The sequence below is a fragment of the Leptonychotes weddellii genome, chromosome 6, assembly GCF_054177405.1.
Source record: "Leptonychotes weddellii isolate Sample4059 chromosome 6, ASM5417740v2, whole genome shotgun sequence".
NCBI classification, from domain to species: Eukaryota; Metazoa; Chordata; class Mammalia; order Carnivora; family Phocidae; genus Leptonychotes; species Leptonychotes weddellii.
In genome coordinates, this window is record NC_138374.1 from 17,971,513 (window position 1) to 17,982,164 (window position 10,652).

At 38.6% G+C, this 10,652-nt stretch overlaps 1 protein-coding gene across 2 annotated transcripts; it reads left to right on the top strand.

Annotated features, from left to right (window-relative positions):
* Positions 1-3: 3 nt before the first annotated feature.
* Positions 4-10,646, top strand: SMNDC1 (survival motor neuron domain containing 1). 2 transcript variants are annotated; one of them, XM_081823574.1, is made up of 6 exons: positions 4-192; positions 1,427-1,546; positions 4,238-4,425; positions 6,621-6,763; positions 7,802-7,963; positions 10,454-10,646. In XM_081823574.1, the coding sequence occupies exons 3-6, from the start codon at positions 4,423-4,425 to the stop codon at positions 10,635-10,637; spliced, it is 492 nt and encodes a 163-aa protein (XP_081679700.1). In that variant the 5' UTR covers positions 4-192; positions 1,427-1,546; positions 4,238-4,422; the 3' UTR covers positions 10,638-10,646. The 2 variants fall into 2 exon arrangements, with proteins under 2 accessions (XP_081679700.1, XP_081679699.1); XM_081823573.1 differs by lacking the exon at positions 4,238-4,425 and having other exon boundaries at positions 6-192.
* Positions 10,647-10,652: the final 6 nt, after the last annotated feature.

The following is a 10,652-nucleotide window of genomic DNA, read 5'->3' on the forward strand; positions in this document are numbered from 1 at the left end:
TTCCTCCTTCCACTGCCCGGCTTTCTTCCCCTCCCCCACATTGCCGACTAAGTTCTCGCGTTTCGGACGGAGTCGCCTTGTTGTTGCCGCGGAGATTTCTGCTGCTGCTGCTGCTGCCACTGTCGCCGCCGCCACCACTGGGCTCATTTGCCCCGACCCCTTCCTGCCGCCTTGCCCCCAGCCCCACACAAGGTAACGAAGCCGGCGAGGGAGAGAGCAGGGCCTCGCCGGGCCTCGGCCTCTCCCTGGTTGAAGCGGAGGCCTGAGGCCGAGGAGCGGGCCGCCTTGGAGAGGCCTGGGCGCCGGCAAGAGTCTTAGGGGCCCGGCCTCCTCTGCCACCCAGAGTTGGGCCCTGAGCGGCCCCGGACGGGGCTGGGACCTCCGTGCGGTGGCGACGACCGGGGCTAACCCAGGAAACCGGTCGGGTGGGGTAGGGATGGCGAGGCCTCTTGAGGAAGCCCTCAGCAGTCCCCTGCGGAGCGCGTTTGGGGGTGTGAGGCTCCGGCACTGCTGGGGTCCTCTCCGTTTGTGTTTTCCGTTTCCCTGGAGCTTGTGTTTGAATTTCGAGGTCTGAAATAATCGACCAGTTGTGGCGGGCTTTGAGGTGTTGGGTGCCTGGCTTGCTCTAGCTTTGGAGCCCTTTCAAATTCCAGGCTGTGGTTGGACGGGAATTATAAGACAGAGAAGGGTCCTCGGAAACCCCGCGTGTTTGCTTTATAAATCGAGAAAGGATTCTTGTATCTTATTTTCCGGAGGAGAATGAGCCAGATTGGGTGAAAGGCACGCTCCTTACAATGCCTAAATGGGATAGGGTTTGTGCCGTTTTCTTTAATGAAGACGCTGCATCGGCAATATTTAAGTGGCCGGGTGAAACATTTTTGCTCTGGAGAAGAGGTTCCGAACACACTTACTGATTAATAGCTCACGTAGAGAGTATTATTTATGTAGTTAATCCAAAAGCCATTTATATTTTGTTTTGGAAGTATTCTTTAGTGCTTAAAAGTAGTTTTTTTCTTAATTCTCGACTCTTCCAACAGATTAGTGCGCCCCCCCCCCCCCCGGCTGGCGAAGATGTAACAACCCTGTTAATTGAGCCAAATACAGTTTCTTCCCTGTTTACAGGAGTTTAAAGAAAATTAGAAATTATCCTTTTTCCTTTTGTCTTAGCTCTTGTCCGATAAATTCCACACAGAAACAAAACAAGTTTATAATCTGCGGAATCCATTCCCTTGAAGCTTGGATTTGACGCACAGCTTTTCTCAGAACTAAGAGTAAAGGTAATGGTATTAAATTAAGCTGCAGCAATGAATTATATTAAGGAGTTGGGAGCAAAACTGGTAAGGATTAAGTCAGGCAGACAGGGAAATTATTTTTTATGGTGTTTTTGGTTCAGTTTTCATGGTCTTACCTTTTTTATTTTCCCCAGATGTCAGAGGATCTAGCAAAGCAGCTGGCAAGCTACAAAGCTCAACTCCAGCAAGTTGAAGCTGCATTGTCTGGAAATGGAGAAAATGAAGATTTGCTAAAATTAAAGAAAGATTTACAAGTAAGTATAAGAGGACACTAATAGTTACATTGCTTAGAAAAAGTATTTCTTTGGTTTTCAAATGATTTATTGCTTAGGATCCAAAGCACCATTTGGAGGGGAGTGTTTCTTCCACTATCCTCCCTTGTGTGTACATGTGTATATGCACATGTACATGGCTCACAGAGGTAGGGTTGCTTCCTCAGTTGTATACATCAAAATGAGTAAAGCATTGTTCTTATGTAAATCTTGTCTCCATATAATTTTTAAAAATAAGAGTTGAATTTAGAAGTCTCTGTCAAACCTTCTAGAGAATAGGTACATACAACTTTACAGTGCAAAGTGCTTTTATTTTTAAAGATCTGGCAAAGGAAATTTAGTTTGAGAGGTAACCAAAAGGAGAAAAATACATGGAATTTAAAAAGTTAACTATGCTGGTATTTAAAAAAAACAAATGTGGAAGCATTTTATAAGTGATGAAAACAATGAGAAAAATACAATCTGATTAAGATTCTTTTTAATGTCACAAGATTCTTTGAAAATGAGTGTGTGTGTGCTTCAAAGCTAGCAGGTAAACACCTTGTATTGAAAAACACATTATAAAGATATATAAAGGGATACTTGTTTTCTGCATAAGTGTTACGTAATGTTTGAATTTAAGGCTAGATTTTACATTGTAGTTATTGATACTTGTTGAAGTTAAATTGAATGGATGTGGAAAGGAGATCTTAATTTGTTTTGTCATGGGAAAGTTCAGTAGGTATGAAACTTGCCTTTTTAAAACCTGCACTGGGGTTTCAAGACAAGCATAAAACCATTATAGTAAATATCTGTTGTTTCTCAGAACATGAGGTTGATTAATAAAAATACTGTATATATATACATATATATCACTTCATTGTAATAAATTTGAGAGCTTAAAATTTTGAGCCTGATTTTTTTGAAAGTTTTAAAAGGTGTTTTGATTTGATGGTCTTTCTTTACTGATTTAGTATAAAACTAGAATCATCTTTATCCTGTCTAAATCCTTTTCCTCCCTTTATTATTCTCTTGCCCATTAAAATTAATATTTTAGGGATATTAGAACTGTAAATAAATGAAACTTATTTGAAATGGGGTCCAGATACAAGGACTTTGAAAGAGTTTATCTGGGCATAATTAAAATTAGTTGAATATTTTCAGGTTCAAATTGGAATTAGGATAAACTTGCCTGAAGTTGCAATAGTATGTAATTTTTAAAAACACAGAATATGGGACCCCTCTTCAGTATGTAAAAGTCAGGCCAGTGAATTTGAGAGTGCTAGTCAATACTAAAGATTTGTTTGGGGAGCAATTTCTCCCACCCCCAGGCCAACTTTCTGTTTACCTCAAAGAGAGATTCTGGCATGCATCTTCTTTTACCAGCTTAAAAGCGGTCCTTTTTTTTCTTTGAAGAAAATAAAACATTGTTGGTATTATGTATATTGCTTCCTGGGCAGTTGGAAGAAGCTTATGTGTGGAACTGGTAGAGGGGAAGTTGGGAGTGAAGGTTGAAACTCAACATTATTATGAGGTTTTTTTTTTTTTAATATTTCTAGAATAAACTGTCAAGAGTCTAGGCAGAATTGCCTTACTATGACATGATCTATAGTGGAAGTATTGTAGGGAGAGAGACTGTTGTGGTAGGTATTGTAATAAGCACATAAATGGCTTACTTAGTGTTCAGTTAATAATGACCTGGGGGTCATTTATCTGTAAGTATCCTCTTTTCTGTAACCATTTAGAACTGCATTGTCCAGTAGAACTTTGTGTCATGATGAAAGTGTTTTATATTTACTGTGTCGTACTGTAGCTACTAGGGACTACTGAATATTTGAAATATGGCTAGGGTAGCTGAAGAACTGAATTTTTAATTTTTTTTAAGTAGCCACTTGTGACTACTATATTGGATAGCACAGATTTAGAAGCTTAAGTTCTAAAACTTCAGATAGTAGTAATGCAGAATGTTTTTCCTGACCAATCTTGATCACGGTTTCTTTTCCTCTTTGTCATGAAAACAAATTTTTCATTTCGGTTTGCTAGATACAGGTCTATTTTGAACTGAAAATTACTCAAAGATAGAAGACATCATTGAAGATTAGATAAAGTTTTGAAAAGTGTTTGGGTGTCTGCTTCCACCTAGTAATTGTTGTCTCCATTGATTACAGTTATATCTTGTTTTATCATGGATTTTTAAAAAATATTTTTCCTTTTTATCTCTTCTCTGTTTCTGGGATATATACCTCATGCCTTTGATATTTAATTCTGCCTTTTATATTTGCTGAAAATTTGTTCAGACTAATGACTGAGTTTGTGGCCTCCTTTGTTTTGTGTTCCTTTAGTGGAATGTATTTACCCTGGTTATGAATTTGTTTGCCCTTTCATTTATGACAAAATGCTTTTCTGCATTTTTTTTCAGTGACTTCATTTTGCCAGTAAGGCTTTCATGTTTATCTTTTTTATGTACTGTCTTTCACATAAAGTTACTCAGCAGGCAGCATATTAATCTACTGAAGCCCTAATTGCCTCTTTTCACTTAAAAAAGTGGGTATAGTAAGATCTAGGCTAGCTACCCAACTAGCTCCCCAGGCAGTCTGTGATAATCACAAAAATAGTCAATTTATTAGGCTGTTTTGCTGAATAAACTGGTTCTAAAGGAGGCAGGGGTCAAGTCACTTGTCTCATATATTACAGTGGCTCTCTGCATCCCCGAAACGCCTTCCTTCAGTAAGCAGAGTGCTTGAGTGCACCCTTTGACCTGCTGATATGTAGATCACAACATCTGATGCTTCCTGGAATTGCCGATTACTGTAACTGCTGCCCATCTGTCGATGAAGGAGCAGTTTCAGAACTCAGACTTGGGGGAGGAAAAGTAATTAATGGTATGTACCTTTAAGAACCCCCTCATACATAAAATAGTTTCTCTAATACTTTGGTCCGTATGCACATGTAAAGAAAACATTGAGAAGGGTCTTCATAGTTTGTTGGGAGGGGTATGTGAAACATGGCAAAATGAACGGACAACTAGGGATAAATGCTTTTGATTTTTTTTAAAGTGTCACTTCAGTGCTGGGCTCTGAAAATTGTAACATGCACAGCTTTTCAGGACCCTTTGTTAAAAATGTATTTCTTTATGAAAATAAAATGGTAAGATGCTCTATGCTAAGAGAGGTAGAGTTCTAAATCTGAGACCTACAAATACAGAAATCATGTTTGTGCTTTAGTTAAATGAAATTATTTAATGATAGGGATTATATTGGCTCTTGAGTCAGGCTTACTGGATTATATTCTTGGCCCTAATAGTGGTTGATTAAAAACAAGACTGGATAATTCTCTCCTTCTTTGTAATAGTACATGATCTATTTATGTGGAAGTTCTTTGCTTTATTTGCAAAGGATTGTCTAATTAAAAGGTATTTAAATGGCTCTTTGGCACCTAATAAAATCTCATTAAAGATACTACTCTACTGAATTTTTAACTCAAATCTGAGTTAGTCTAGTTTTTTAATTCACAAAACTGGCCTTTCTCCCAATGGCTTAATATTTCTTTTTTTTTTTTTTGAAGGCTCAAATATTAGTTTTTCAGAAATAGCCATGAAGATCTAGAATCTTTAGGGGAAAGGTAATATATAATTTCTTGGCTACTGAACCAAAACTATTATAAAACTTCAACAGGAGCCATAAGAAACTCAGTATAAAGTTTAACTTTGCTAAGTTTTCTCCCAAAACACAGTGTGATGTTTTAAGGTATTTTATATGCAACAGTGGGGGCAGGTATGCAAGTTTTTAAAATAAATCAGATAAGGTGATGCATTACATAGGTCTTCATCAGAGTAAAAATATAGCAGATCGGTAGCACAATCTATCAGTTCGTTCGTACTATTAAGTTTTTTAACCATCCCTACCAAATACCCTTGAATGAAGCCAGTAAGTATCAACATGATAGAGAAAAAATACTTGCCACACAGGAAGGTATTGCCTGCCTGTGTGTTACATTTATTTTATTTTTTCCTTTTAAATGAAGCTGTGCTAATGTGCTTTTTAGAATATTTTATTTATTATTATTATTTTTTAAGATTTTATTTATTTATTTGTCATACAAAGAGATAGAGAACACAAGCAGTGGGGAGCGGCAGGCAGAGGGAGAGGGAGAAGCAGGCTCCCCACCGAGCAGGGAGCCCGATGTGGGACTCGATCCCAGGACCCTGGAATCATGACCCGAGCCGAAGGCAGATGCTTAACCTACTGAGCCACCCAGGCGTCCCTGCTTTTTAGAATATTTTAAATCTAACTTGGTAATTTGCTTACCTGGATGGGGTAAGTTTTATAATAAATGAATAGGAAGACTACTGGCTTTTTATATGGGCCTATAGTATTTTAGTAGAAGTATGTATGAACAGGAACATTTTTATTACTAATAAGGCTGCTTCAAGAGGTTTGGGTTTTGTTTTGGTTTGTTTTTTTTGACAGGGGTGGAGAAGAACATGTTGGCTAGAGAGTTCATACTTCTGCCAAGTAATGCCCTGTAAAACAGTCCAGGTGCATGAAATATATGTGACAAGATGTGAGATAAAAGTGATCTTGAACCTAGTTTAGTCCTTCATAATTGACTATTTCTCATATTAGATCTATGTAGCTAAAATAGGCACTTAGAAATAATGCATGGTAAGGGCACCTTGCTGGCTCAGTCAGTAGAGCAAGTGACTCCTGATTTCAGAGCCGGGAGTTCAGGCCCCACATTGGGTGTAGAGCTTAGTTGAAAAAAGGAATCATGCATGGTATAAGCTCAAGTCTACCCTTTTTTGTTAGTATTTGAGGTTAATAAATTGAAAGGCAACTGTCCGGGTTTAAATCCCAGTTCCACCACTGTATAAAATACTGTATCTTAGTTTCTTTGTGAGGATAATCACAGTACCTACATCATAGTATTGTTATGAACTACAAATAAGTATGTGTAGTGTACTTAATAAATGGTATATGGTGTGAGAGCTATCATCATCAAAACCTGAAAACCTGTTGAAAGTAGGTGATAAGCGAATTATAAAAGTAATGTTATGGTTTTTGTTTTTTCTTTTTAGGAAGTTATAGAACTAACCAAAGACCTTCTGTCAACTCAGCCTTCAGAAACTCTTGCAAGTTCAGACAGTTTTGCTTCTACTCAGCCCACTCATTCATGGAAAGTAGGAGACAAGTGTATGGCAATCTGGAGTGAAGATGGACAGTAAGTGTAGAAAAAAACTCTAACTATAACATGAAATAATAAAATACAATGGTAAGAAGTTTTTATTCAGTTTGAACTACCCTATTTTAATCTTTCTATGTAGCCAATATGATTTGTAGAGCCAATTTGATTATTGGGAGGTTACCACTAATGCAGTTCGGTTTTTAGCTTTTTTTTTTTTTTTTAAGATTTTATTTATTTATTTGACAGAGAGAGACACAGTGAGAGAGGGAACACAAGCAGGGGGAGTGGGAGAGGGAGAAGCAGGCTTCCCGCCGAGCAGGGAGCCCGATGTGGGGCTCGATCCCAGGACCCTGGGATCATGACCTGAGCTGAAGGCAGACGCTTAACCGACTGAGCCACCTAGGTGCCCCAGTTTTTAGCTTTAGATTACATTTTGGGGCAGTTGAAGGGCTTGGATCCTAGAAGAGAGAAAAATCAAAGCTGAGGAAAATGAATGGATAGCTTAAATAATCTTAAATTTTTTCCTCAAATTGAAAATTGAGTGAATTGGTTGGCTATTTTAGACTTGGGTAAAACACATACACTGAAATTATTCCTATAAAAAATACCTTTTTGGGGCACCTGGGTGGCTCAGTCGTTAAGCGTCTGCCTTCGGCTCAGGTCATGATCCCAGGATCCTGGGATTGAGCCCCGCATCGGGCTCCCTGCTCGGCAGGAAGCCTGCTTCTCCCTCTCTCACTCCCCCTGCTTGTGTTCCCTCTCTCACTGTGTGTGTCTCTGTCAAATAAATAAAATATTTAAAAAAAAACAAAAAAACTTTTTCTCAAAGATACTGACTAAAGCACATGTAATAGACATATAAGAGACTTTCCTGACAATATTTTGATTAGGACCCCTTTTTTGATAGTAGATGGCTAACTCCAACCGCTCTTTTGTATTACCTTTACTAAAGAGCCAACTGATGACAGAAGTTCCATTTGAGACACATGTAATAGTTGAAGCACTGCAGTGTAAGTCTTATAGGCGGAGTACTAAACCTTTACTCACCTGCTTACAGTCATGATATCTTTACAGGTGTTATGAAGCGGAGATCGAGGAGATAGATGAAGAAAATGGCACTGCTGCAATCACCTTTGCTGGCTACGGCAATGCTGAAGTGACCCCACTGTTGAACCTCAAGCCTGTAGAAGAAGGAAGGAAGGCAAAGGAGGACAGTGGCAACAAACCCATGTCAAAGTAAGTGACTTTGACTTTAGTAGTTTAAGTGTAATCTTCCCCATTTCGGTAGTTGAGGTAGTCCACAGCATCCATGCAGGCTAGATTAAGGTAAAAAGGTTATAATACTCTCTACCATTATTTTGAAGATTAGCAGTATAGGGTCAACCTTGTCTGTGTGTGTATGCCTAGGCCCACTTAGGTATTGAGTATATTTATTAGGATACTATGTACCTCTCACTAAGCCAGGTGTTGGGTTTCCACCACAGTGAAGACAACCAGCTTGGGCCTTGTCCTGATTGAGTTTATAGTCTAGAGAACAAAACACAAAATTAAAGGAGAACTTTAATAGTTAAGTATAGAAATTTTGAAGGGAACATAATGGCTACTTTAAGGAACAAAGAAAAGATACCTAAACTGCACTTTAGTCATCAGGGCAAATGTCTTTGAGAAAATGACATCTGAACTGTGATGTGGGGGCGCCTGGGTGGCTCAGTCAGTTAAGCGACTGCCTTCCGCTCAGGTCATGATTCTCAGGGTCCTGGGATCGAGCCCCGAATCGGGCTCCCTGCTCAGTGGGAAGCCTGCTTCTCCTTCTCCCTCTGCTGTTTCCCCTGCTTGTGTGTGCGTGCACTCTCTCTCTCTCTCTCTCTCTCAAATAAATCTTTTAAAAAAAATTTTTTTAACTGAGATTTGAAAAGGAATTAGCCAGGTAATGAATGAACTTCAAGGTATGATCTTGGGCAAACTGCTTAACTTCTTTCCTTATTTGTAAAACACGGTTGATCGTATCTACATTGTAGGGTTGTAAGGATTAAATGTTAGCATTTATAAGCGTGTAGCACAGTTCTTGACATGTAGTAAGAGTTCAGTAAATGTTTTTAAAAACTTTTTAAAAACTTCTAAAAAAGAAAACAAGGTTGGAACATAGAGGTAACAGAAACAAATTCCTGTGGTAAAAATTTGGGATTTTTAAAGGTGGGTGGTTTGATAAGAGAGGAGGTTAGAGAGGTCAAGACCAGATCACAGAGCTTGACCACCACTGGTGGATTTCAAATAGAGGAGATATGTGATCACAGTTGAACTTCCAAATAATCACTAACAGCAGAGGGAAGGCAGCTACTGATGTGATCCAGGTGTGAGATAATGTGGCCTGAACCCAGGGAGCAGCGGTAGGAGAAGTGTATGGTTTGAATGGTATTTAAGAGGTAGAATTAACAATATTTTGGTTTAACTTACACATATTTGCCACAATTTTCTCTTTTTCGGATTTGTCACGAGTTTTTAAAACTTAAGTTGCTACATAAATATATTTGAATTTGGAAAAATTACATCACCTAAGTATCCCAATGAGAAAATCAGATTGTAGAACAATGTAACATCTCTGTTTTTTTTTTTTAGTCTTTGACATCAGTGTAAAAAAGCTACACTTAGCTTCATAGTGGTGATTATATGATACAGAGGCATCTAGATTGTATTGCCTCTTTTTTAAAGACCTCTTTCTTCATCCTTTTGGTGAGAAAGTCAGTATGTTAACTGAGCAGAAATTATTCAGAAAGCTTTAGGCTCTGATCCTATATAGCGGAGTGTTTTTTGAAAGACTCCAACTTTTGTTTTTAAGAATTTTAAGCTGTGATCTCCTTGTATGCTGCTGTGCTCTTCCTGTCTAGGTGAAATAGTTTTATCTGCATTGCATCTCTTTTCTAAATGCAGCACATTAACCTTGCTAACTGTCTGTTTAGAAATGGCTAAAGGGCGGGGCACCTGGGTGGCTCAGTTGGTTAAGCGACTGCCTTCAGCTCAGGTCATGATCCTGGAGTCCCGGGATCGAGTCCCAGATCGGGCTCCCTGCTCAGCAGGGGGTCTGCTTCTCCCTCTGACCCTCTTCCCTCTCGTGGTCTCTGTCTCTCATTCTCTCTCTCTCAAATAAATAAATAAAATCTTAAAAAAAAAAAAAAAGAAATGGATAAAGGTTTAGATAGCTATTAATGTTAAAACTCATTTCTAAAATGCACCTGGCAAAAGCAATGTAAACATCAAAAAGTCATAGTTTAAATACTTGATTTGAGGAGTGCCTGGGTGGCTCAGTCAGTTGAGCAACTGAGTCTTGATTTCGGCTCAGGTCATGATCTTAGGGTCCTGGGATCAAGCCCCACGTCAGACTCTGTGCACTTAGCACAGAGTTTGCTTCTCCCTCTGCTCCCCCCCGCCTCCACTTGCACACACTCACTTGCTCTCTGTAAAATAAAATCTTAAAAAAAATGTATTTGATTTGAATAGGTAACAGATTACAGATATGGTTTGAAAGCTTCCAGGGATGCTGTGTATTTCAAATAACATTTCTTAGTACTGGGTGATTGGCATTGTTGGTGTTAGTGCTTCTATTCATGTAATGTGTAAGTTTATTACAGATATTTTTGTTTTTTTTTGTTTTTTTGTACTGCTAAATATCTCTAAGGAAATCATCTATTAAATCTTAAGAGTTGACATTTAGCTGTTATATCCACACAGAAAAGAAATGATTGCCCAACAGCGTGAATATAAAAAGAAGAAAGCTTTGAAAAAAGCCCAGAGAATAAAAGAACTTGAGCAGGAAAGAGAGGACCAGAAGGTTAAATGGCAACAGTTCAACAACAGAGCCTATTCTAAAAACAAAAAAGGCCAGGTTAGTAAATCCTTTCATTGTACTTCGTAAATTTGAAAAGTGTAA